The sequence below is a fragment of the Macaca nemestrina genome, chromosome 9 (assembly GCF_043159975.1).
Source record: "Macaca nemestrina isolate mMacNem1 chromosome 9, mMacNem.hap1, whole genome shotgun sequence".
In the NCBI taxonomy this organism is placed as follows: Eukaryota; Metazoa; Chordata; class Mammalia; order Primates; family Cercopithecidae; genus Macaca; species Macaca nemestrina.
In genome coordinates, this window is record NC_092133.1 from 40,386,088 (window position 1) to 40,414,081 (window position 27,994).

A 27,994-nucleotide genomic window follows, 5' to 3' on the forward strand; every position below is an offset into this window, starting at 1 on the left:
CATATTAAAACATTAAATAATTTTATTCTTTTCTCATTTACAGTAGCCCAGTGGTAAGCATGTTAGAAAACCTGAAGAAATTTAAAAGTTTTTGGTTTACAAATAGCATGTATAAAGATATCTATTCAGATAAACAAAGATCTGATCATTACATTGCCCAGCTTTAAGAATGCCAAAAATAAATAAAATACGATACATCAAATGAGAGGCCTAGATGGGTTTATTAAAATTTATTTTAACAATTTTAGCTAACCAGCATGTGCCAATGTAATTCAAGTTACAGTTAGTGCCAGATAGTATGACAGAAAACATTGTGTGTGGCTGCTTAAGAGTATGCCTCAAACAGATCCTGTTTTGTGCGCAGAACAGAGTTGGGGAACACAGCTGGGTTTAGTTTCAATGGTAAGCAGCAACAAAGATCAAGAAAATCCCCGACTTTTCTAGTAACCGCTCTACAATATGAGAAAAAATAGTATCTATCACCACCTCTTCACAATGGACATCAAAATTGGGATTGTAGGTTTTCTAAGTGCTTGGATAAAAAATGCTAACACAGTTAAGATCCTTAGTTAATTATCTTTGATTTTTCAAAATCCCCAAAACATAAGATATTTTGCTTGCTGGTGCATTAACCCACTAGCAATAACCTGAGCTATCTTTTCCTCACCAAGTATTTTAACAGTACAAAATGTTAGTAGTCTCAGTAGATGCTGCTTACCACATTCTGTCATCGCAGCCTGATGATGAACCATGTCAGGGAGGTACCACTGCCAAGAACAATGCACAGCAGCCTAAAAGGTACATGATTCACTAGCATGCCAGGGTGTCAAAGGTAGATAGGCAGTTTTATGCAAAATGTGAAATATATAATTCCAAATGCCCACAAGCTAACAGAAAATACAGTATTCAATCTTTTGATATAAAAACAAATACTTATTTTGCTACTTTGAACAGTACTCCACATGGACAAGCAGATCGCGATGCTCGGTGGCTGGATACTGTATATTGCACTTGGGACATTCCACCAGGCTTTCATTGAGTGCAGCAGTGGGACTTTTTGGCGAGGCAGCAACTTTTTCTCTCTTTTCAGTCTCTCCTTGGAAAGTGACTAACGGCTCTGTGATGGCAAACTCATGAAGCTGTTTCTGAAAAACAAGTTTCAAATAATAGCATTTGTAAATAAGGCCCATTGTTCAGTTTTTTTCCGTTTTTTGAGAGTCTCACTCTGTCACCCAGGCTGGAGGGTAGTGGCACAAACACAGCTCACTGCAGCCTCGACCTCCCAGGCTCGAGCAATCCTCGCACCTCAGCCTCCTAAGTAGCTGGGATTATAGGCACATGTCACCACGTCCAGATAATTTTTCTGTTTTTTGTAGAAATAGAAAATTCTGCAAAAAATTAATTCTATGTTGCCCAGGCTCGTCTCAAACTCCTAAGCTCAAGTGATCTGCCCACCTCAGCCAAAGTGTTGGGATTACAGGCGTGAGCCACCATACCCAGCCTGTTCAGAAATGTTAACTGTTCTATAGGTATTCTAGCTGCTTCAGCACTATAGACAGATTTTCTTTTGAATTTCAGCTCCTCAGTATTATGGACACAATATAGGAGGTAGTTGTGAATTTACCCAGATAACTACTGTAATTACCCAAATTACCCAGAAGTATTGGAGTTGGGTGTGTATATGAATATGTTTTATTAGGACACAGAGTCAAATATTAGGTAGGTCTAGATACAAGGCTGATTAAATTTGCTAGTTTTGTAAAACAGAGGCAACCCCAGCAATAAAGTACTATATGGAAACTAAAGGCAGCAAGGAATTTTAGGAGCTCAAACAGCTTATACACAGAAATGACTAAGATATTGTATCATACCTTTGAGACTTTACTTTTTCATGTTTTTTTCCTAAGAACTTGGAGTAGTTAAAAATGAGTATTTTACAGCACAGTGAAGAGGGTGACCAGCAGGAACAAAGTATAGGAAAATTACAAATTCTTTTGCATACCCTCTGCTCCCTACATTTTGAATGGTCAATAACAAAAACGAATTATAAATTTTTATTTCAAATATTATAAATAGGTAAAATCAATGATACACTTAAGAACAGAGCCAAAAATATACTTTCTTTCTTTTATTCATACAGAAGTTACAAATGATTATTATTTTTACATTGCTTTTTTTCCTCCTTTGAAAACTGAGGAATCCTATTTGTAACATTTCACCGTCTCCAAGTATGAATGAAATTTAAAATATGTACTAGTGGGACAGACATATATTCAAATGCAGACCCCCAACAAGTTTGGTCCAGAAGCTTATTAGTAAGGTGAGAATAAGTAAGTGAAAAACCATTTCCTCATAGAAATAATATTATTTAAAAGGTTCATGTTTTAAAAGATTATGTTTTCAGAGTGAGTCACACAAACCTCGTGATACATCTAAAAAGCATATGAACAGTAATAGTCCATTATCCCTAAAAACAGCATTTTTTTTTTTTTCTTTTTTGAGACAGTCTTGCTCTGCTGCCCAGGCTGGAGTGCAGTGGCACAGTCTTGGCTCACTGCAACCTCTGCCTCCCGGGTTCAAGTGATTCTCCTGCCTTGGCCTCCCAAGTAGCTGAGGTTACAGGCGCGTGCCACCATGGCCAGCTAATATTTTATATTTTTAGTAGAGACAGGGTTTTACCATGTTGGTCAGGTTGGTCTCCAACTCCTGACCTCGTGATCTGCCTGCCTTGGCCTCCCAAAGTGCTGAGATTAGAGGTATGAGCCACCGTGCCCAGCCTTTCTTTCTTTTTTAATAGATAAACACAATTTCAGTTCAGGATTCTGTGACTACCCTCTATTCTACCCTTTCGCCCCCAGCTCAGGCACTACTTAGTGCCTCTAGCATCACAGCAGCTGGGGTATTGGGGGAATGATTCCAGATGTGATCATGTCCCTCTTTCCGGTCCTCTGAATTGATGCTCGAAGGGCAGTTGCTTCAAATGAGGCAGGGCTCTGCCTACTGATTTGAGATACATCTAGCTGTTCGTTAAGCTGTATCCTTCTAAGTTCGGAACTGATTTGTTATATAAATGGGAAGACGAAGACAAATTGTAGTTTAATCATTCCAGACTCACCAAGGATTCCAACTGTGTTATTTGATTTCTTGCTTTTCGGAGCTCCTTAAGAATTATATGCAATTGATGCTGCATATGTTGACGGTCGAGTTTTTCATTTTCAAAGTCTAAAGTACATGCCTGCATCTGGAAAAGGCCCAGGACAAGACCATTACAGCTGATATAGACTGTCTAGTTCTCTTGACTGGATGCTCACATTTTTTTATTAGCACAAGAAGAAAATATTTATTGTACTAGTGTAGCAAGAATTCACCTGAGCACCATGAAATGTTGATGAACGAGGCAGCTTATGGCTGAGGATTTGGTTTATCCAAGGAGCAAAGCCAATGCTGAGGTATAGGTGAGGGAAGAGCAGCTTAAGAAGTTGTTGATTAGAATGACTCCTCCCTATCCACCTTTTTTAAGGGGGAAGAAGGAGAAGGGAAAGAGATAGCTATTCCCTGGTTTGGAATATACTAAATCTCAGCTTTACACCATTTATAGTACATTCTGAGACTAAATGGTGTCTCTCCAAGTTCTGCTTGAAGTTATAAGGTAGCCCTAATTACGAGATATTGTTAGGCTAGGAACTACAGCCACTGGGGAAGAGCAAAATTTGCCAAGGCCAACATCTACCTGTCAAGAAAATTGCCATCACACCTCAAGAATCTGTTTAGCCTAAGGACAGTAACAGGAATAAGTGGCTAGCAGAGTCTCTTGAAATATCTTTTTTATTGAAGAAAAAAGACTTTTATTGAAGTATTTTAAAGACACTTTTCACAACTTTCAAATGCTTCTCCATAGAACAGCGTAAACATGAGGAAAAACTGCATTTTCTAACAGGCAGAATTGAATTTAGGAGCAACCCCAATGAGTACCTGTTGTTCCAACAGAGCTACCCTTGTTTGTTCTTCTCGCTGCTTTAGCAGAGTTGTGTAAAGAAACTGGACCTGTAGGATGTAAAGAGAACCAATGTTGTCACATCCGACCTTTTCCGGCATGACCTGGGATGCATGAAAAGCTCACATCACAAGTCTCACATCTCTAACCAGGACAACACCTGCTAGTTGGGGGTGAATCATTCCAGCTGGCCATCTGATGGTTATCTAACCAGTATACCACCCTTGCCGCGAGTTCCCTCAGGCACACAGACTGAATGCTGATAAACAGCACTGAACTCTGCAGCGGCCACACCCCCTTTCTTGGAGGTTCTGACATTTCTGAGTAGGATAACATGGGTGGCAGTGCTGGGCCCTTAGCCAGAGTTGGAGCAAAATTTAATCAGTGCACTTAATCTCTCCCTAGTATCACTGCTCATGCCTGTAGACAGAAGTGTGAGTGGTAAAGACTAAGATGGCAGGCCGGGCCCGGTGACTTGCATCTGTAATCCCAGCACTTTGGGAGGCCATGGCAGGTGGATCACGTGAGGTCAGGAGTTTGAGACCAGCCTGGCCAACATGGCGAAACCCCATCTCTACTAAAAATACAAAAAATTGGGCCGGGCGCGGTGGCTCAAGCCTGTAATCCCAGCACTTTGGGAGGCCGAGACGGGCGGATCACAAGGTCAGGAGATCGAGACCATCCTGGCTAACACAGTGAAACCCCGTCTCTACTAAAAAATGCAAAAAAACTAGCCGGGCGGGTTGGCGGGTGCCTGTAGTCCCAGCTACTCGGGAGGCTGAGGTAGGAGAATGGCGTAAACCTGGGAGGCGGAGCTTGCAGTGAACTGAGATCCGGCCACTGCACCCCAGCCTGGGCGACAGAGCAAGACTCCGTCTCAAAAAAAAAAAAAAAAAAAAAAAAAAAAATTGGCCAGCCGTGGTGGTGGATGCCTGTAATTCCAGCTACTCGGGAGGCTAAGGCACAAGAATCGCTTGAACACAGGAGGTGGAGGTTGCAGTCAGCTGAGATTGCGCTATTGCACTCCAGCCTGGGTGACAGAGCAAGACCCTGTCTCGGAAAAAAAAAAAAAACGACTAAGGTGGCAAATGTTATAGATGGACTTGTTACTGTCCCATTACCAGCACTCTCAACTTTTGTAGGACTGTTAAAAATTACTATTAAAATAGGGGCAATAACTAGCATTTTCCTTGCTTAGTTTACAAAGCACTTTTACCTTCTCTCAACTCACCCTCGCCAAAGCCCTATAAGGCAAGCAGAGGTTATTACTAATTTGACAAGTGAATAACCAGTGAGTAGTCAGAGAAGTTGGGTGATTTGCCTAAGGCCATATATCCTGGACTAGAGACTAGGCATGGATTCCAAATAATGTTCTTTCCATGATTCCAGGCCGACAAGCAAAATCTAAATTAGAGTTCCATCAAAGTAGTGTTCAATTCCAATAATCCTAACGTAGCAACTTCAACATTATTAAGATACTGTAGCATAAGGCTATGAGCATAACAAGAACATGGAAGATGCCATGTGAGTTCACTTGAGCACATATCATCACCATTATGATGCCAGTCTAGGAATCGGCCTTGATTCCTCTCATTACTTCACGTCTTCTTTTGGCTTCTCACATGTACTGACCTCCTGCTCACCCAGAGCCTTTGTGTGTATAATTTCCTCCGTTGAGAGGAAGTCACCCACTTCACTGGGTCCTTCTCTTCATCATGAGAATTTTCTTTCTCTGTCCAAATGCCATCTCCTCAGAGAGGCCTCCACTGGTCCCCAATTTCCCTTTGTCACGTCACCTTGCTGCGTTTTCTTTAGTTTCCTTATTTATTGTTTATGGTCTGTTTCTGTTCTGGAATATAAACTCCCATGAGGGGCAGGAACTTGTTTTGCCCCTAGCCAGTTCTCTAGTGGTTATATAGTCCCTGACACTTAGAAAGTGTCCAGTGAACACTCTGAATTATGGATCCGGTTAAGCTTACCTGAGATAAGAGCTCTTCGGATCTCTTCTTCTCTTCTTCAAGTTTTCCCCTAGCAATATCATTCTCTTCCCTGAGTCTCTGTATCTTCTCTGTTTTATGCCTATCATCTTCCAGATGTTGCACATCTGCCTTTCTTTGTGAATACAACAGCTGATTTAAATCGTGAACTTCTTTTTGGGCTTCTTCATATTTTCTTCGAAATTCACTCAGCTCAAAACTCAGCTGAGTAATGGTTTGTCGTTCAACCTCAAGATCTTTTTTTGCACTTGCCAAGAGATCGTTGTAACATTTCTGCTTCTCTTCTTGAAGATAACCTATGACAAACAACATTATGGCACAACTCATTTTATGAAATGAATAATATTCCTGAGAGGTGAAACATCAAACATCTAAATGAATCACACTATTTCCTTAGTTTACAACATGAAGAGTCAAGAGATAGGGGCTATTGTTGATATTTGATGAAATAAAAAACAAGTTCAGGTATATTCGTTGAAGTTATAAAACTCACAAATAGAAGAACTAAAAACAGTAACATCTATTCTGTAGGGAGGGAAAGTCTAAAGAAGTTCAATCAACAAATAGGAATACAAGCTCATTATCTATATATGGAGATAACTATCGAAATTAAAAATAGAAATATTAAGAGCAGTTGCCCTGATGGGAGGAAGAAACGGGGATTAGGATGGGAAAGACAGGGCAAGGCCCTTCTTAACTATTACATTATTCTAACAAGTGCTTATATGGCTTTGATAAAACAGACACACAGAGAAAGAGAGAGAGAGAGAGAACTGTATTACCAAAGAAAAGAAATTAGACTTAGCCCATAACTAAAATCCTGCTTTTACATAAACACATATTTTACAGAAGCAACTTTGTACCATTAGGGCTGACAGCTTTGAAGTGCCTCCAGAGACATTTATAGTTTCTTTTTAGCATCAGCTTTGTTTTAAATATTCAAATATGATTCTCCAGTCTTATGAGTCTTGTTCCCCTTTCTTTAGACTTCTGTATAAAATTCAAGGCTTTGGTCCCCGCCAAGCTGTCAGTCTTTTAAGGAGAGCTTTGCATGGAGTTTCTCATTTTTTTTTTTCTTAGCTTGTCATCTAGAATTGCTAAACCTATTTCTTCATTTGTAAAATGAAAATACTGACCTTTCCTGCCCCGCCTCTTAGGGTTGCTCGGAAACTCCACTGAGATCTATGTAAGGGAAACTGCAAAGCACTTGGCAAAAAGAGAGCATCGTGAATAAGAAATTTCATCTCAATTCTATACCTGAAGTTCAAATGATTTAAGGATCATCTATAAAAGGCATTCTTTCTCCTGGGGTTGATATGAATAAGTGCTGAAGAGAAGCAAAGTGAAAAGAGAACTGTGACAAGGCCAACTCTGGGGGAAGTAAAAGCTGGAGAAGGACTTTGAAGAAGGGGAAGGACATTCATGGGTAGAGAAAACTGAATGTGACTTCAGAACTGCCAAAGATCACCCGTTAGCCTGTGTCAGTACTTTCTTTTGATCTGAAAACGTTAGGAAATAAAACTTGCGAAAATGGTATTTCTTACTTCAGGGCTACAAGACTTGCTCTTATTTTACTTTCTAACACATATCTATAAAAATCTAAATTTGATGAATCACTCCTTTTGGAAAATGTCAGGCCTGTCCCAAGAGAACATTTTTATACCAGTCAGTACCTTCTGATTCAGGCTTTTTTGTCTGCTGTGGGAGTGAATGAGCAGCTGTTTCCGTTTTCTTTTCCAACTCAAAGATTTTTGCTAAAAGTCCTTTTACATAGACTTCCCGCTGCTGATCATACACGAGCCACTGCTGATTTTTCTCCAGAGCCTTAATAGGAAGATGAAAGAAAATCAACAGTAAAATACAAAAGCAAAATCTTAAAATGGGCAAGAGAGTCCAAGTGATGTAGTCTTTTCCAACAAAAACTCTCTGGCTCATAGACGAATTCTGGGCAACCATTCTATGTTACATGCCTTCAGAATACATAACAACATGACACCGTCATAGTTTATGTGGGATTAAGTTCATTTGTTTGCTTTCTTCAGTACACAACTTGCTTTGTGTGTGCGTACATATCATTCTCTGTAAACGAAAACACCTTTTGGGGCAGACATGGAGATGAACTGCTCAGAACCGCCCTTCAAGAGCCCAGTTGGCTGAGTGTAGTGGCTCATGCCTGTAATCCCAGCACTTTGAGAGGCCGAGGCGGGTGGATCACCTGAGGTCAGGAGTTCAAGACCAGCCTGGCCAACATGGTGAAACCCTGTCTCTAATAAAAATACAAAAATTAGCCAGGCATGGTGGCACGCGCCTGTAATCCTAACTACTCGGTAGGCTGAGGCAGGAGAATCACTTGAACCCGAGAGGTGGAGGTTGCAGTGAGCCAAGATCACGCCACTGCACTCCAGCCTGGAAACTCCAGTGAAACTGTGTCTCTCAAAAAACCAAAAAACAAACAAACAAAAAAGAGGAGCTCTGCCCAGCTGCATGGTGAGTGCTTAGCTGATTAGCTGACAGCCTCCATCTGTTAATTCCTTCAAGTCCCTGTCAGCTTTTGAGCTGAGCTGGGTTGGCACCAGCCAACAACTGAACAAGTGCCTAACGACTGCTGCCCAACAAGAACTCTGCTTTGCAGTACTCTCTGCTCTGGAGCCCACCATGGGGTGACAGAGACGTTGCTAGGTTTTCATCATGATCTGATAGTCTCCCTGGCATAACTACTTCCTTTTTCCTTGCACAAATCTTGCTCCCCAATAAACCGTTTGCACTCCTAACATCATCTCCGTGTCTTCACGGAGGATAGAGGATCAAACTTAACAGCTACCTTCTCTCTTTACCACCAACTTTCATCCTTTATATGATCCTTTATAACCCCATTAAAAACTCCAAGCTGGGGTCAGTCACCTGTTTGTATAGGGGTTTCATACTTACAGTGAGTTGAATAATGTCCCTCAAAATTCATGTCCACTTGAAACTTCAGAATATGACCTTATTCAGAAATGGGGTCTGTGGGTCAGGTACAGTAGCTCACACCTGTAATCCCAGCAACTTTGGGAGGCCGAGGCGGGCGGATCACTTGAGGCCAGGAGTTCAAGACCAGCCTGGCCAACATGGCAAAACTCTGTCTCTATTTTTTTGCCAGGCATGGTGGCACACACCTATAGTCCCAGCTACTTGGGAGGCTGAGGTAGCAGATCACTTGAATGTGGGAGGCGGAGGTTGCAGTGAGCCGAGATTGCACCACTGCGCTCTAGCCAAGATAGTAGAGTGAGACCCTGTCTCAAAAAAAAAAAAAAAAAGGAGGGGGGGGGGTCTTTGCAGAGCAATTAGTTAAAATGAGGCCATACTGGAGTAGCATGAGCCCTAAATCCAATGACTAGTATCCTTATAAAAAGGAGCAGACACACAGATAGACACAGAGAATGGGGCCATGTGAAGACAGAAGCTTTGTATGGCAGGGATTGTAACCAGTTCATTTTACACCAGAGGACTTGCTATAAATCCAGAGCTCATAGTAATCTGAACTTTGAAGAACCTATAACAGTATCAGCAAAGCTCATTTTCTCAAGAGTGGAATACGGATTTCTGACTACTATTTGGAGAACAACACAGTAGCTCTTAAAATGATCTATTATGCATAGACCAAATTTTTCTATTTCATTTCAATCTGACAATATAATATAGTGTTTCCTTTTATAGCAGCCACTCTTTCCAGACCTCCAGTTCCACAATGAAGAGGACATAAGGAGCTTGAAGGTTTTGGGTGTCTATCAGGGCATCTGCTTTCCAGTGAGAATTTCCATCCTTTAAAGACACTGAGTCCCATATCCAGAAAGATCTACATATGTGGAAACTCTTATTAAGTCTAGAGAGTTTCTCTAAGCTTTGTTAGGCTCTTTCTACTAGCACCCTACAAACTTGTGAGCAAAGCTCCTGGGTATGGCACTTAAAGGAGTTTCAGCGTCTGTTTGCTATAGAATTAGCAAATGAATTAGGAAGAAAGAAACAGTCTCTGAAATCAAGGACTTAGTCCAGGAGCCTCAGTCACTTTACCAGACACTTTTCTCTCCACATCCATTAGGGAACAGTAGTCCTCTTTATATGGCTTAAGAGTCCATTTGTCAAGTGGAGATATTGTACATACATTTTGTATTATATATCGTCAATAATGTGAAGTTTTGTGGATGGCTGTTTTCACTGTAGTAATTTGAGTTTTGATTTAGAGTCTGTCTTATTGTTGAAACTTCATGGTAGGTATATGATTGTTCAATGACTTTCTTTCAACTTTTGTGTTCGTTTGACATTTTTCATAATAGAAGTTGGGAAAAATAATCAGTGAACTTAGTAAAGTTGAGAAGATTGCTAGGATTCCTGGTCTATTTTAAAACAGGCCGCAGTAGTCACTTTCTTATTCAGCTCCACTGCCATCCCCAGTGAAGTTCTTACTCAGACCCTATGCATCTTTCAAAAGAAAGGACTTATGAGAAACCCAGGATCAGACTTAAATTTAGTTGCTAAGAGAGGAAGCACTGAATGACTCACAATGCACATGTATATCCAAATACCTATAAATTATGGTGTGTTAGATACTAAAGATACATAATTTTATACAAAATTTTACATTTGTCCACATTTAAGAAGCATTTTAATACAAATAATTTAAGTCAAAATTAAATGGTCATGAAATTTTTTTTTTTTTTTTTGAGGAGTTTCGCTCTTGTTGCCCAGGCTGGAGTGCAATGGTGCCATCTTGGCTCACGGCAACCTCCACCTCCCGGGTTCAAGCAATTCTCCTGCCTCAGCCTCCCGAGTAGCTGGGATTACAGGCATGCGCCATCACACCCGGCTAATTTTGTATTTTTAGTAGAGACAGGGTTTCACTATGTTGGTCTCAACTCCTGACCTCAGGTGATCTGCCCGCTTCGGCCTCCCAAAGTGCTGGGATTACAGGCATGAGACAACGAGCCCGGCCAATTTTTTTTTTTTTTGAGACGGAGACTCGCTCTGTGGCCCAGGCTGGAATACAGTGACACGATCTCAGCTCACTGCAAACTCTGCCTCCCGGGTTCCAGTGATTCTCCTGCCTCAGCCTCCTGAGTAGCTTGGATTACAGGCGTGTACCACCACACCCGGCTTTTTTCTATTTTTATTAGAGACGGGGTTTCATCATGTTGGCCCAACTGATCTCGAACTCCTGACCTCAGGTGATCCACCCTTCTCCGCCTCCCAAAATGCTGGGATTACAGACATGACCCACTGCGCCAGGTCAATTTTATTTTATTTATTTTATTTTTCTTCTCTTTTAAAGGAACCGGCTGGGTACAATGGCTCGGGCCTGTAATCCCAGCACTTTGGGAGGCCGAGGTGGCCTGATCACAAGGTCAGGAGTTTGAGACCAGCCTGGCCAATATGGTGAAACCCTGTCTCTACTAAAAATACAAAAAATTAGCCAGGCGTGGTGGCGGGCGCCAGTGGTTCCACCTACTCGGGAGGCTGAGGCAAGAGAATCACTTGAGCCCGGGAGGCAGAGGTTGCAGTGAGCCGAGATCATGCCACTGCACTCCAGCCTGGGCAACAGAGCGAGACTCTAACTCAAAAAAAAAAAAATTAATTAATTTTTTCAAAAAGGAACCATACATCACTTAAGTATGAGAAACAAAAATACATGTTGAAGATTCAGGGGGTAATATTCTAAAAGGCCACATGATGGCGATGTTACCTCAATAAACATTTCCTTATTCTACCTCTTCTCACTGTGTGCATTGGTTATCAGTCTCAATACATGGATTTGATAGCTATCATAAATACTGATATTAGTTTTGAGTTTTTAGAGTCAAACATCATTATATTAGATATGCTCTCCAGCTCTGTGTCATCTATACATTTGTTAGGCATGCATTTAACAATTTCCTCTAAGTTAGCAATAAAAATATAGAACAAAAGTGGGAAAATAAAATGTCCTGTGGAGGCTGGGTGCGGTGACTCACGCCTGTCATCCCAGCACTTTGGGAGGCCGAGGCAGGCAGATCACGAGGTCAGGAGTTCAAGAGCAGCCTGGCCAAGATGGTGAAACCCCGTCTCTACTAAAAATAAAAAAATTAGCCAGGCGCAATGGCAGGTGCCTGTAATCCCAGCTACTCTGGAGGCTGAGGCAGGAGAATCGCTTGAACCAGGGAGGCAGAGGTTGCAGTGAGCCGAGATCACGCCACTGCACTACAGCCTCGGCGAGAGTGAGACTCTGTCTCAAAAAAAAAAAAAAGTCCTGTGGAATGCTATAAAGGTCTTCCCCCAGGTTTGACAAGAATCCACAAAATATTCTGTAGACAAAAATTCCAACCAATGTAGATTAAAATGTTAGCCTGTACTGAAGGAATAAAAAATGTAGGTCAATTGACAAAACTGCAGTAGGAATGGTAGATTATAGAAGTATTGTGTCCATGTTAAATTTATTAAACTTGCTATCTGTGCTATAGTTGTGGACAAGAGTATCCTCGTTCTTAAGAAACACACATTGAAGTCTATTGCCATACCACCCTGAACATGCTTGATCTTGGCTGATCTTGGAAGCTAAGCAGGGTTGAGCCTGATTAGTACTTGAATGGGAGAAGAAATACACATTGAAGTATATGAGTTTAAAGGGCTGTGGGTATGTACAATTCATTCTCACATGGTTCAGAAAAAAATACTACATGTATATGTGTGTAGGTGAGGGTTGAAAGAGGAAAAAGAGAGTGCAAAATGGGGTAACATGTTAACAATGGTTGAATTTTAGTAAAGGGGATATGGACATTATAGGTTATCATACTCATTCTTGTAACTTTTCTGTTAATTTGAATGTTTGCAGGCAAATAATTTTAAAATAATTATGATTTATCTTCCCTAAGTTCTATGCTTAAAATTCGGATATTTGAATTTAAGAGCAAGAAACACCTATTAAAACTGTCTTTTGGCTATTTGGTTTGATCTAGTTTATACTAACATAATTCTTAAATAAATACTAAAAGTACTGACATTTGACAATGCTTACGACATTAACTCTATGTAATTATTTCAACTGTCCGCCAGAGCGAAATGGTAACTGAACAATGATACAACTGGGCCTAAAGAAGGTGTACATAAGTTGTTAGGGCTTATTTAAATATAACAAATACTAATTCTGAAAATACATGGGTAAGCTTCTACAGGAAGTTTCTGCGAACTTTGAGAGGGTGATGGAACTAGAACTGCTGGGCTCTCAAAAGCCAAATAATGTGCCAGTGTCGGGGCTGCAAGAAGTGAGATGTCTCTTTCCATGCTCCCTAAGTCCTCCAACCACAATTTTCCTCCTGGTCTCAAACATTTGCTGAAATTCCAAACGGAAAACCAGAGCTAAACCACTTCTTGCTCCTCAAATATAAGTTAATGGTTCTGGCTGGGCACAATGACTCACATCTGTAATCCCAGCACTTTGGGAGGAAGAGGCAGGCGGGTCATCTGAGGTCAGGAGTTGGAGACCAGCCTGGCCAACATGGCAAAACCCCATCTCTACTAAAAATACAAAAATTAGCTGGGCATGGTGGCGCACACCTGTAATCTCTGCTACTCAGGAGGCTGAGGTATGAGAATCACTTGAACCCAGGAGGCGGAGGGTGCAATGAGCCAAGATCATGCCACTGCCTTCCAACCTGGGTGACAGAGTGAGACTCCATCTCAAAATAATAATATGATAATAATAATAATAATAATAATAATATGGTTCTGAAAGGGTGGTCCAAGGACCAGCAGCAGCAGCAGCAGCTGGTAACTTACTGGAAATGCAAAAAATCTCAGGCACTACCCCAGACCTAGCATATTAAGAGTCTGTGAATCTTGCTCAGTCTAGAGCACCATTTGTAGAAGAGTTGGGTTAAATTTTACCCCATATATATAAAAGCCTTTTTCTAAGACAGAGGAGACAAGCACAATGTGACCCTTAAATAAGCTGAGAAGATAGAACAAAAAGCTTGGGCTTACATATGCAGTATTTCAAAGTGAATTTCATAAAAAAGAATCATCATTATCTAAAAATACCCTCAGGTGATATCTGAAGCAGTTAGCACCGAGATGCCTAAAAAGCAGATGTAAGCTTCGGATAATGGCATCTATTTTCAGGTACTTTTCTAGAAGAGACACCAGTAAAATTCAAGAAACTTCCCAAGATTCCATCTAGTCATTCTTTCAAATGTTCTAGACACTGAGGATATAGCAGTGTACAAAACATGCAAAAATCCTTCCCTCATATGACTTCTATTCTGATGGAAAAGTCGAACATCAGACAAGAGAAGTTAAATAGATTGTAAATTTAGCCGTAGTATGTGATGAGGAGGGAAAAGCAGGAGAAAGGAATAGGAATTGTCTGGGAGCTATAATTTTAGATAAAGTGGTCAGGGAGCCCCCATTCTGTGCACCCCCTGGCCCCAAGAAAGTAGCATTTAAATAAAAACCTGCATGAGGTAGGCAGGAAATCATGAAGACATTGGGGAAGAGTGTCCCAGGCAGAGGGAACAGAAAGAGAAAAGGTGGTTTATTCAAGGAGTAGCTGGAAAGCCACTGCGGTGGAGGTGGAGTAAATAAGGAGGAATGCAGGAGCTGTGTAAGGTATTTCTAGATATGCACATCTAATGCACAGGTATGGATATACATAGAATAACAAACTTCAGTGTAATAAGACACAGAATTTTTCCTTTTCATTCCAGTTACCTCTAGGTAAATTATGTACTCTGATAAGAGTACTTGGCACCTGGCTAGACATCCAAGAGATTTAAATTCTTCTTTTGAAGATCAAAAAGACTTCAAAGGATACTTGATAGATGAAGTAAAACAGAAATCTTAAGAACATGCTTATATCAGAAAAGACATGCCAGTAATATTTCTGGAACCAAAATACCAACCTACTGACCTAATACTTAAGTCAGAAACTTTATACTTCATATCTCTAAAACTTGAAAAAAAATACACTGTAAATAGCAGTCCTGTGTCCTCAATTTATTCCATTCCCAACAAAACCCACCAATCCATTTATAAGTTTGAAGTAATACAGCTTTACTGTATAATTAAAATAACCTCATATCAAATTCTAGAGAAAAGAAGTACTAAGTGTACAAAGAACATGTTTCCTTTTCAACCTATGAAAGCAAACCTTAGTTTCAAGAGAAGGATTCAAACCAAAGAGAGCATCTTGCATGGATAAACCAAAAAAGAATATACTATAAATTAAATTACATTATAATAATAAAATGGAGGCCAGGCACAGTGGCTCATGTCCTCAATCTCAGCACTTTGGGAGGCCGAGGTGGGCGAATCACCTGACGTCAGGAGTTCAAGACCAGCCTGGCCGACGTGGTGAAACCCCATCTCTACTAAAAATAAAAATTAGCCAGGCGTGGTGGCGGGTGCCTGTAATCCCAGGTACTTGGGAGGCTGAGGCAGGAGAGTCACTTCAACCTGGGAGGTGGAGGCTGCAGTGAGCTGAGATCACACCAGTCCATTACAGCTTGGGCAACAGAGCAAGACTCTGTCTCAAAAAAAATAAAAATACCAAAAAAATAAGAAAAAATAAAATGACTGGGCAAATTAGGGAAATTAGATTTAGATAGAAAAGGGATGTTACTGAAGTATTTGGTGGCAGTGATAATTTCTAGGGCTGTGTACCCTACAGAGACCATGCTGCTGGGCATGGTGGCTCATGGCTGTAATCCCAGCAATTTGGGAGGCCAAGGTGGGCAGATCACTTGAGGTCAGGAGTTCAAGACCAGCCTGGCCAACATGGTGAAACCCCATCTCTAATAAAAATATAAAAACTTAACCAGGTGTGGTGGTTCGTGCCTGTAATCTCACCTACTCAGGAGGCTGAGGCAGGAGAATTGCTTGAACCCAGGAGACAGAGGTTGCAGTGAACCAAGATCATGCCACTGCACTCCAGCCTGGGCAATAGACTGAGACTTTGCCTCGGAAAACAAAAAAAAGAGAGACCATGCTTAGAGGAAATGAGTCTTGAATGTCTAGAAAGAGACTTAAACGAAGCTCACAAACCATTCAGTTTTTCTGTCACAGCACTAACGTTGCCAATTTCTATAAAACTTAAGAATAAGTGAATTAGCTTAAGAGGAAATAAACTTACATCTTTCAGCTGTATTTCCATTTCATGAATATTATTTATTGATGAGTTGAAGCAGTTTGGAGCCAGAGTCTGTAAATAATCCAACATCAGTTAACATCAGACATTCCACAATAGAAGTTGCCTCATTATATTCAGTTCCATAACAATACAGTACACCTCATGGGAGCATCCTGAAATCCAGATCTAGGCTGGGCGTGGTGGCTCACACCTATAATCCCAGCACTCTGGGAGGTTCAGGAGGGCGGATCACTTGAGGTTAGGAGTTTGAGACCAGTCTGGCCAACATGGCGAAAACTCTACTAAAAATACAAAAAGAAAACTTAGCCGAGCATGGTGGCCTGTGCTTATAATCCCAGCTACTCGGGAGGCTGAGGCAGGAGAATCGCTGGAACCCAGGAGGCAAAGGTTGCAGTGAGCCGAGATCATGCCACTGAACTCCAACCTGGTCAATAGAGTGAGACTCTGTCTCAAAAAAAAAAAAAAAAAAATCCAGATCTAGTAGATGGTGGTAAACCATCAAGTCAGGTGAGAGTTACCAGAGATAACCATTGTCAAAATTAAGATCTCCTGAAGTTTCCCAGACTGGAAACCCTGAGATTTTCTATCTAATCTGACTTCTGCGGTCCTCTGGACCCCCCAGGATTGCCAGAATAGCCCTTAGTGCATATGAATAGCCCAGTGATTTTTACCAAAAAGACAAACACAAAACAATTAGGCTATTTAAATGACATCTAAAAGACATTAACTTGTCAAACAAAAGGTAAAAATTTTTTTCTAGAATCATGTTTTGTATTACTAATAGTATTCATTAGGCCAGGCGCAGTGGCTCACGCCTGTAATCCCAGCTCTTTGGGAGGCCGAGGCGGGTGGATCACAAGGTCAGGAGTTCGAGACCAGCCTGGCCAATATGGTGAAACCCCGTCTCTACTAAAAATACAAAAATTAGCCAGGTATGGTGGTGCACGCCTGTAGTCCCAGCTACTCAGGAGGCTGAGGCAGAAGAATCACTTGAACCCGGGAGAAGGAGGTTGCAGTGAGCCAAGATCAGGCTTACGTCTGTAATCCCAGCACTTTGGGAGGCCAAGGCAGGCAGATCACCTGAGGTCAGGAGTTCAAGACCAGCCTGGCCAACATGGTGAAACCCCATCTCTACTAATAATACAAAAATTACCGGCCGAGCGCGGTGGCTCAAGCCTGTAATCCCAGCACTTTGGGAGGCCGAGACGGGCGGATCACGAGGCCAGGAGATCGAGAGACGATCCCGGCTAACACGGTGAAACCCCGTCTCTACTAAAAAATACAAAAAAACTAGCCGGGCGAGGTGGCGGGCGCCTGTAGTCCCAGCTACTCGGGAGGCTGAGGCAGGAGAACGGCGTAAACCCGGGAGGCGGAGCTTGCAGTCAGCTGAGATCCGGCCACTGCACTCCAGCCTGGGTGACAGAGCAAGACTCCGTCTCAAAAAAAAAAAAAAAAAAATACAAAAATTACTCCAGCCTGGGTGACAGAGTGAGACTCCATCTCAAAAAAAAAGTATTAATTATTAGTTAGTATTAGTTCATATAGATTATATGGGACTCAAAAATTATTTCTCTCCTCTTTTCATTTTCTCAGAGAAATAAAAGAGACGTAGGTGGCTAGGTAGCCAGGCTGGCCAACAAACATAGAAAAAGCTGTATTTCAGTCTTTTAATAGCTATAAGAGACTTGTGAATACTGGCAAAGAAGCTCAAAAAAATTATTTTTCTCCAAAGATGCTCTATTCATTCACTTTAATATGTAGCCCTTTCCCTCTCTCAGTTCAGTCCTCGAGGTGGAAACTATGACAAAGATAGTTCTCCAAACCCCTTTCCTTTTACCCTGGGCACACTATAGACTATGATTCATAGCCTGCCCTGTGGTTAGTGGAGCCATGTTCCGGTGGAATGTGAGCAGAGGTGAGACATGTCAATACCAGGCCTGGCCCCAGAACCCTCCTAGGCAGTTCTCCCCAGGCTCCATCTCACAGCTACATACAGAGGTCTTGGTGGGGGACCCCACCCTAAAGGAGGGTGGAGCCACTAGAAGGAAGGAACCTGGAGTCAAATGACTCTATGGAGCAAAGCTTCCTCCACTCCAATCTGGACTAGACTGGCATGAGAGAAAAATAAACATTTGTTGTGTAACACACTGACATTTGGAAGTTGTTATAGAAGTCAGACATGCTAGTTAAATACAGAAATCAATATGGGTAGCCTACAAAATTATTATAAGAATACATCTTTAAAAATTACAATTTCAGGCCAGGTGCGGTGGCTTATGCCTGTAATCCCAGCACTTCGGGAGGCCGAGGTGAGCGATCACCTGAGGTCAGGAGTTCAAGACCAGCCTGGCCAACATGTTGAAACCCCGTCTCTACTAATATTACAAAAATCAGCAGGGCATGGTGGCAGGCGCCTGTAATCCCAAATGCTCGGGAGGCTGAGGCAGGAGAATTGCTTGAACCCAGGTGGAGGTTGCAGTGAGCTGAGATTGCGCCATTGCATTCAAGCCTGGGCGACAAAATGAGACTGTCTCAAAAAATAAAAAATAAATAAAAATTTTAAAAATTATAATTTCTACCAAGTTTGTATTTCACATTCCAAAAGTGGAGAAACTAACTCTTGAACTTCAAAGAAAAATTTTAGTCAGCTACTTTGAATCTGACTGTAATGTTTTATGAGTTTCAGTTCTGTGGAAATTCTCTAGAAAAACTTCGCCTTTTTGAACTCATCTGCAGAAACACTCAAACACCCATCTATGAAAATACACATAAATGTATAGGTCTGACCACTATCTCCCCTAAATGGGAAATAAAGTACAGAGAAAGATTCTTAACAGCACTGAGAGATATTTGAAAGCTATAGATTTACTTCTATAGATGATTTTTTGTTTTGTTTTGTTTTTGAGACAGAGGCTCACTCTGTCACCCAGGCCGGAGTGCAGTGGCACTATCTCGGCTCACTGCAACCTCCACCTCTCAGGTTCAAGCGATTCGAGTGCCTCAGCCTCCTGAGTAGCTGGGATTACAGGCACGTGCCATCATGCCTGGCTAATTTTTGTATTTTTAGTAGAGATGGGGTTTCACTGTGTTGGCCAGGCTGCTCTCAAACTCCTGACCTCAGGTGATCCACCTGCCTTGGCCTCCCAAAGTGCTGGGATTATAGGCGTGAGCCACCACGCCCAGCCTATAGATGATACTAATGTTAGTATTATCGAATGTCCAAATCTCCAAAAGAATCAAAGGTCTGATCAATAAGTAACCATTTACTGAGCACCTACTGTATATTAGGCACTATGTGAGGCAATTTACATACATTATCACATTTAATTATCAATATTCCTATCCTGATTTTACTGATGTGGAAATTCAGGTTTAATTATATGTTTAAAAAAAAAAGAAACTAAGATTTAGGACAGGGGTCTGGAGAAGTCTAGTATTGTTTCTAAGGCTATAAAGGTTAACAAATTTGTTCAGAGTCACAGAGCTGGCAAGTACAAAACCAAAATCTGAACTCACATGTCTACTTCTATATCCTTGTTCTTTCTATGACACTAGTGCCTCTCAAACAAAAGGGGGAGAAAATGCAAGAGCAGTTAGGAAAAGTATATTTGATATTATAATTGTATGTTTCAAATGTGAAAAATAACCAAAAAAATGAAGCCTACTGTTTTCATGATACAAACTACAGAAATAAGAACTCAAAAAAACCTTGGTAATTGTAAATACACAGTAGATTTTGTCTTTTGAATATTCCTCCAGGCAAATCAATGGTACAAGGAGTGGAGGGTACCATATTAACCATTTTTGCTTATAGAGAAGGGACTGGGCTATTAAAAAAAGTCAAGTGACCTGTTAGTATACTATACTAATCATTTGTCTCATCATTTGGGAAGCATGTATTAACAAACTCATTCTTCCTAAGAATTACAAACTGTATCAGAAAGAAAAAAAAAAAATCTGGGTTTAAAGAGAAATGATTAGCACCTGTGATAAACGAAGTGCACTGGTTTTGCTTTCAAGTTCAGCAATTCGTGAGGTTGCAGCAGACAACTGTTGTCTCAATACATCTTTCTCTTCAGATAAGGCTTTCAATACCTGCTCCCTCCTTTCACCTTCTTTCGTTGTCTCTTCCAGCTGTTCAAGCAATGCGGTAGTACTATATCTGGCCTTCAGTTGGTCTCTGAGTCGCTGTATTTCTTTGTCCTTCTCTGTGAGTTGATAAGCATTCTTCTCCTTCTCAGCCTCAAGGACTCGAATTTTCTAGATATAAACTAAGAAGAATCTTAGAACAAAGCCAGGTCAAACATCTAGCTAAACAATATATACTTCAACAAGCATTTATGAAGCATTTATTATATATCAAGTCAGCATTATGCTAAATACCAGGGCCAAAAAAGAGAGGAAGCCAAAGTTTTATGTTCGGATAGCTCACAGAGAAGTAAGTCAATGTATTAATGCAACGTTGTAAGTGCTGTAGTTAAGACAGATTAAAAAATGGGCAGACATGAAGAAAGGAGAAACCACCTCTATCAAGGGTGGTGAGAGAAAGCTAAAGAAGGGCTAGCTCTCCCGTGAGTATTTGGTAATCATTCTTCCATAATACTGGATCTTGTAAAAACTAAAAGCTAAAAGTGGGTCACACAAGATGTACATGCTCATTAATGAACTGGAATCAGTGGAACTTAAAAGTTACAGAATATTTCAGCAGGAGAGGGATGCATTCATTAACCTGCTTACTTTTGATAAATGATTCCATATTGAATCTAGAAGGTGATCTCTAAAGGAATGCTTAACATCTTCAAACATTCACAAGATATGCAAACTGCTGCTGGCATAAAGGAAAAAGTCAAATAGATAATAGAAATAAATATTAAAATTATAGGCTAACAGGGTCAAAACAGCATGAAGTTAAAACCTGCATTTAGGAAGGAAAAAGCAGCAGTTGTTCAAATACAAAAAACGGGGAAAATTTAATTTTAGGGGGATGGTTATTCATTTGAAAATGAGCGGAGTTTAGTTGGCCACAAGCTTAAATCAGTAGTATGAGACAGATAGAGAGTCATACAGTTTTAGGCTTTAATGGAGTACAGTATCCAGCTAAGTAGATGTAACACTACTATTTCAATCTGTGTTTGCCAGAACATATTTAGGATACTGTGTTCAATTCTAAGTGCATAATTCAGGAGGGATATGAATAAACTAAAAATTGTTCAAGATTTTGATAAGCCAGAAGAGCTGAAGAATATGAGCTTGGTCTGCAGAAAAGTTAAGAGGAAGCAAAATTTCCTTACATATCTAATAAGTTGCCAGTTTGCATAGGAAAAATAAGACTTGTTCTGTGTAACCTTAATAGGCACAATTAGAACAAATGGGTAGAAGTCACAGGAAGTTTAATTTCAATTGATTATAAAGGAACAAAGTACCCAGTGCTTCTCAAAAAGTGGAATGAAATGGAAAGCTATCTCTCAGGGAAGCAATAAGATTCCTTCACCAGATTGCAAAATAACCTTCATATCTGTGGATTGGTGATGACTGTTTTCTCAATGCTTGAAAAAGCATTTACCTCAATGTATGTTGTTACAACAAATAAACCAGTTTTATTATGTGCCTGTTTAGAGAATTTAAAGAAATCAAATGGTATAGTGTTTACCCATTTATTTTGTTTCATTTTATTTTATGTGTTTATTTTTTGAGACGGAGTCTCGCTCTGTCACCCAGGCTGGAGTGCAGTGGTGCGATCTCGGCTCACTGCAACCTCTGCTTCTCGGGTTCAAGAGATTCTCCTGCCTCAGCCTCCCGAGTAGTTGGGATTACGGGGGCATACCACCACACCTGGCTAATTTTTCTATTTTTAGTAGACACAGGGTTTTGCCATATTGGCCAGGCTGGTCTTGAACTCCTGACCTCAGGTGATCTGCCTGCCGCAGCCTCACAAAGTGCTGGGATTACAGGCGGGAGCCACCGTGCCTGGCCTTAACCATTTATTTTCTAAATACAAACAATAAAAGCACTTTTGCAAAATAATTAAATCCAAATTTGTGATTATATTTATGATTACATTTTAAGTCCCTCTAGTTCTAATAAGTTCCTAACTTCCTTACTGTCTATGCCATAACAAATTATAAATTAGTGAATCTGAAGTATAGTTGAACAGAGTGTAAATGCCAACACATCTAATAATTTTTCCTTCAAAAGCCGGAAAACCAGAATTACTTGGAAAGTAGCCAATATGCATGATAAAAAATGTTTTAAACAAGGAAATTTGAACACTATTTAATACTCTGAAATGGACAGATTTGATTTTTTACATTTAGTAAATTAACAGGAAAACCAGATTATATAACTGTTGGGTAAATATTTTCTCTTCTCCCACAGTAAAAAAGAGACAGAAGCCCAGCACAGTATCCTTAAAGTACATCAATGAGTAATACAGTACTCCAAAAAAGCATGGAATGGCCAGGCATAGAGGTTCACACCTGTAATTCCAGCACTTTGGGAGGCCCAGGCAGGAGGATTGCCTAAGGCCCAGAGTTTGAGGCTGCAGTGAGCTATGATCAAGCCCCTGTACTCCAGCCTGGGCAAGAGTTGAGATCCAGTCTCAAAAAAAAAAGGATGGAAAATCGAATGCTTCTAAGTTACGCTATCAATTTAAAAATGGCGAAAATAGCCAGAATGTTCCACAATCTTAAATACAGCATAACAAAAGTTATCAAGAATATTCATTATCAAGAAGCTATAGGAAAAATGATGGATTAGGTTATTACTTTGTTTTAAATAACTGAAAAACAGACCATACTAAAGGTGAAACAGACTATGTGTAAGGTGCAAAACTATTCATCACAATGTCTTTATTTCCAAAACAAACTTAGTACCTGGTAACCTAAAAACACATACTCAATTACATTTAAAAGGTAAGAGGTGGTAATGACTAAAGTACATCTAAGACTTGGCAAAGTCAAAGTAGGAATTTAAGATTCTAAACCCAAGGTCAGCTTTCCAAAACTAATCAACTGGACAAGACAGGGAACACGGCAAGAGTAAGAAGGTAGCATCAGGAAATCTTCATGCATCGCTTTCTTGGAGAGCTTACAATTTAAAGGATCAGAAGACCATTTACCTCCACAAGTCTGTGTCTCTCTTTATCAGTCAGCTTTCCTTTCCCACTTGTGATTTCATCCACCGATGTCTTTAAATGCGCAATTTCTCCCTTTAATTTTTCTAATGTAGTTTCGGATTTGGAGTTACTAGGCTTCGATCCCCACTTACTTTTAATTAAATCTTTGGTACTTCTGGAAGACATCTCTGAAATGGTCTGTAAAAATAAAAATCAACTGTATAATTCTGAGTTTAAAAATTTAAATCTCAAGTTTGAAACAGGTCTAATAACCTATCTGCTGTAAATAGAAATTATATATCCAAACAAGCAGGATATGGAGAAAGATGGATGGAGGCTTCTGGGGTATTGTAACTTTTTTTTTTTTTTTTTTTTTAAATCTCAGTTGTACTTAAATGGGAGTATTCACCTTCTAAAATATGTCAACTTGGGCTGGGTATAGTCGCTCACGCCTGTAGTCCCAGCACTTTGGGAGGCCAAGGTGGGTGGATCAAGAGGTCAGGAGTTCAAGCCCAGTCTGGCCAACATGTTTGAAACCCCGTCTCTACTAAAATTAAAAAAATTAGCAGGGCATGGTGGTGGGCGCCTTTAATCCCAGCTGCACGGGAGGCTGAGGCAGGAGAATCGCTTGAGCCCGGGAGGCAGACGTTGCAGTGAGCCAAGATCACACTGTTGCATTCCAGCCTGGGCAACAGAGCAAGACTCCGTCTCAAAAACAAACAAACAAAAATGTCAACTTGTCCATTTATGTTTTGTGTGGTGTTCTGTATGTGTAATTCTTCAGTTAAAAAGTTTTGTTTAAAAAACAATGAAGGGGTCCGCAACCATTAAATAAAGCCTGAAAAAAGTAGGTCACAATCAAGCACATATCTTGGCCCAAAATAGAAAGCTGTTGGTAAATAATGTAATTCTGAGTATATAGGCACTGAAATGTCATTACTCAACATAGGTCCTCTGTTTTAGAAGATAGCCTAGTTTAGATCTATCTTAATAGTCATTTGAGAGAGCACAGTGGGAAAAAGTGAAGAGAACCTAAACTAAGACATTTGCAGGATAAGAGGCATAACATTCAGGGGAGTCAGGCATGAAAGGAATTAAGAATAAGGGGCCAAATTAAGTAAGGAGAAACTCAGTATCTGCTAACAGTACTAGATGACGGTTTAGAAACAAGTATATAAACTTTAGCAGGCAAAAATCTAGTGAGGCATACAATGCATATAAATAGTATACAAAAGTAACTCTAATTAGGGAGGTTAAAAAACATTTTTCCACTTCATGCATCCCAAGACAAAATAATGGCAGTGTGATAAAAGGATATAAAGGAGTATGAGCCCATTAGTGCATTCAAAAATTACTATAGAGCCTACTATTTACCAGGTATCCTAATACATGCTGGATGTAAACTGGTTTAAAAAAAAAAAAAAAAAAAGACATGTTCCCTGATGTCATGGGGCTTTCAGTGTAGTACAGGCAGGCAATAACAAGGAAACAAACAAGGGTTCATGAATTCTCAAACTGTAATAAATATTACACAGGAGAAGTACAGAGATAAATGATATCAGTAAAAATAGGAGACCTCCTTAGAATGGTAGCGAAGTGACTTTTAAGATTGTCCTGTGTGAAATCAGAACGTCTAATAGCACTGTGGAGACTGAGAAAAAATCATCTATCAAAAGGTTAGTCCTGGCCGGGCGCGGTGGCTCAAGCCTGTAATCCCAGCACTTTGGGAGGCCGAGACGGGTGGATCACGAGGTCAGGAGATCGAGACCATCCTGGTGAACACTGTGAAACCCCGTCTCTACTAAAACTACAAAAAACTAGCCGGGCGAGGTGGCGGGCGCCTGTAGTCCCAGCTACTCGGGAGGCTGAGGCAGGAGAATGGCGTGAACCCGGGAGGCGGAGCTTGCAGTGAGCTGAGATCCGGCCACTGCACTCCAGCCTGGGCGACAGAGCGAGACTCCGTCTCAAAAAAAAAAAAGAAAAAAAAAAAAAAGGTTAGTCCTGGATTTTTGCCATTATAAAGTGAAAGATTAAGGTAGCTCATCCATCAGCTGAAGAAATGCAAGCTTATGGCGTCTCTCAGTCACCTACTGCCACAGGAAGTTCTTTCCTATGTGTTTCTGTTGATAACACACTGTTGACTTGATATGGTGGGTCGTAGGACAGAAAACTACTTTGCTACCAAGTCATTGAGACACAGAATGATGGAAATATAGATCTGCAGAACGTGAAAGAACCCCGAAACATCTGCTTCCTAACCTTTGGACGGAAACTCTGGCAGTGAATGAATGACTACCGTTTCTAGCCTCTGGCCCAGACGGTTTGGATCTCCCCCACCACCTAGTCCCACCAACCTCCTTTCCCTGTATTTTCTTTTTTTTTTTGGCGGGGGTGGGGGGTTAGGGGTGGCAGAGTCTTGCTCTGTCGCCCAGGCTGGAGTGCAGTGGCACGATCTCGGATCACTGCAACCTCCACCTCCCGGGTTCAAGCGATTCTCCTGCCTCAGCCTCCTGAGTAGCTGGCACTACAGGTGCGCGCCACCACGCCCGGCTAATTTTTATATCTATTAGTAGAGATGAGGTTTCACCATATTGGTCAGGCTAGTCTCGAACTCCTGACCTCAAGTGATCTGCCCGCCTCGGCCTCCCAAAGTGCTGGGATTACAGGGGTGAACCACCGCACCCTGTATTTTTCCCTGTATTTCCTATTCCAGTGATCCACAGGGTTCCCACAATTCAAACCTTCTTCAGCATGCCTTCCCTCTGTGAACTCTAATAAATGATATAGCTGTCCCACCCCCACCCCCACCCCCACCCCCACACAATCTGGTACCCAATTACACTCCCCGCTAACCTTTTATTTTTTTCAATTGTTCAACTGTTGTTTCAAGGACTGCACTTCGATTTTTTTGTTTTTTTTTTTTTTTGGTCACCCACAGAGCCTAACAGCAAGCGCTCAGAAATGATTGGCTGATTGGCTGAAGTGACCTAAGTCATGCCGGACAGGAGGTGACAAAACAAGCGCTTCCATCCAGTAAACGGTACAAGGCATCAATTACAAGCCGCATATTCCACAAGGCGACGCCAATCTTTAAAAATTCCCCCATAAAATCTCACTTGAGGAGACAGACAGGAAAAGAGAAACTGCAAAAAAAAAAAAAAAAAAAAAAAAAAAAGGCACTAGGTTTCTCATCTCTAAAATAAAGATGTCTGAGGAACACACAAGTAAAGTGCTTGCCAATCGGAAAAAGCCGTCCTAACGAAAGACCTTGGGCAAGTCACTTGGCCTCTCTGCGCCTGTCTGTAAGGAGATGATACCCACCGCCAAGTCCAAAGGAGCGATCAAGAGAGAACGGTCTTGAGGCGCCCAGCCGGGTGCTAGCCACAAAGTGAGCGCCAGGGAAAAGGACTGTTATCAGGGCAGGCAGAGATTGAATCCCGTGGACGCGATCTGCCCACTGACCTGCCCTCCCTGGCGGTCTGGACCGGCCCGGCCCCGGGGCTGCGGGTCCTGGCCGCCCCTCGCCACCCTCCGCGGTCGCCTCCCTTGGGCCAGCCAGCAGCTGAAGCGAAGCCCGGCGCTCCAGTCGTCCGAATCACACCATCGGGTGCAGATGCCGCTTCCGGGAGTTTGAATCCCGCGGCTGCAGGGCGGGGCACGTCACTGCCGGCTGGGCGCGGCCCGCAGGAAGGAGGAGCAGGGCGCGCGCGGCGGGAACGCGGCGCCCCGATTGGCAGCCTCCCTTAAGGGGCGGAGATTAAACCTGGGGGCGGGCCGAGGAGGGGCGGGGGCCGCGGGGCGGGACCGAGGACTGGAACACCCCCTCCCCGGCCTGCCGGCTAATTCTGGGGCTCGGGGATTCTCTGCGGGCTCAGACCTAAACGAGCTTGGTGTCACGCAGTCAGGGGCTGGTTTTGTGTTTATAAGCTTTTAGGAGGAAGCAAATTGCTATTTTTGATGGGATAAAACCAGTAACAGGGATGAACTAGTTCTGCGCTCTTGAGCATAGTTTATCCCTGCGTGAAGTGCGGCCCCTCCTGCCCTCGGACACCGGGATTTCCCAAAGGAGCACAGCCCCCTTGTTATCCCCTCGGGTCTCACTCTGTCGCCCACGCTGGAGTGGAGTGGTGCAGTCATAGCTCACTGCAACCTCAATCTCCCGGGTTCAAGCGATCCTCCTGCCTCAGCCTGCGAGTAGCTGAGACTACAGGCGCACGCCACCACTCCCGGCTAATTTTTTATTTAAAAATTTTATAGAGACAGAGGGGTGGGAGGGGGTGTCTCACTTTGTTTCCCACTCTGGTCACGAACTCCTGCCTTCTAGTGATCCTTCCACCTCGGCCTCCCAAAGTGCTGGGATTACTGCCCAAAATCAGCAGCACAGGAGGGAGTGTTAACGGGAGAGCTGAGAGGCACGCCCAGGCTGAACGCTGAGATTATGAACGCTAGCGGGACGGGCTTTCAGGCCAGATTGCTACCCTCCAGCCTGACATCTATCTATGGATCGATTCCAGCTCTTGATTCGCCACTTTGAGAACGTTACTGCTGAGAGAAGCACAGAAAATGTTTGGCAGGGCCTCCCTGTCTCTCCTAGACCAAGCATAAACTCGCTGGAGATTTAAAACAGTAGATACACAGTAGCAAAACATCCTAGGAACGCAATGTTACACAAAGCTTAAAAACTCTAGATTAGAACTTTCTAGATTTAATTCGTTACTGCCCTGACTAGATGCGTC

General features: G+C 41.8%; 1 protein-coding gene across 5 annotated transcripts; it reads right to left on the reverse strand.

The window, feature by feature from the left end:
- On the reverse strand, nt 1-26,892 carry LOC105480115 (centrosomal protein 55). Of its 5 annotated transcripts, none has more exons than XM_071069482.1 (10): nt 26,721-26,890; nt 26,112-26,401; nt 23,262-23,456; nt 20,129-20,404; nt 16,127-16,195; nt 7,665-7,815; nt 5,974-6,287; nt 3,973-4,044; nt 3,116-3,241; nt 2-1,145 (listed from the first exon to the last, which is right to left on the reverse strand). In XM_071069482.1, exons 3-10 carry the CDS (start codon nt 23,442-23,444, stop codon nt 942-944), a joined length of 1,395 nt encoding a protein of 464 aa, XP_070925583.1. In that variant the 5' UTR covers nt 23,445-23,456; nt 26,112-26,401; nt 26,721-26,890; the 3' UTR covers nt 2-941. The 5 variants fall into 5 exon arrangements, with proteins under 5 accessions (XP_070925584.1, XP_070925583.1, XP_070925582.1 ...); XM_071069481.1 differs by lacking the exon at nt 26,721-26,890 and adding an exon at nt 26,580-26,696; XM_011738594.3 differs by lacking the exon at nt 26,112-26,401 and having other exon boundaries at nt 26,721-26,891.
- Nucleotides 26,893-27,994: the final 1,102 nt, after the last annotated feature.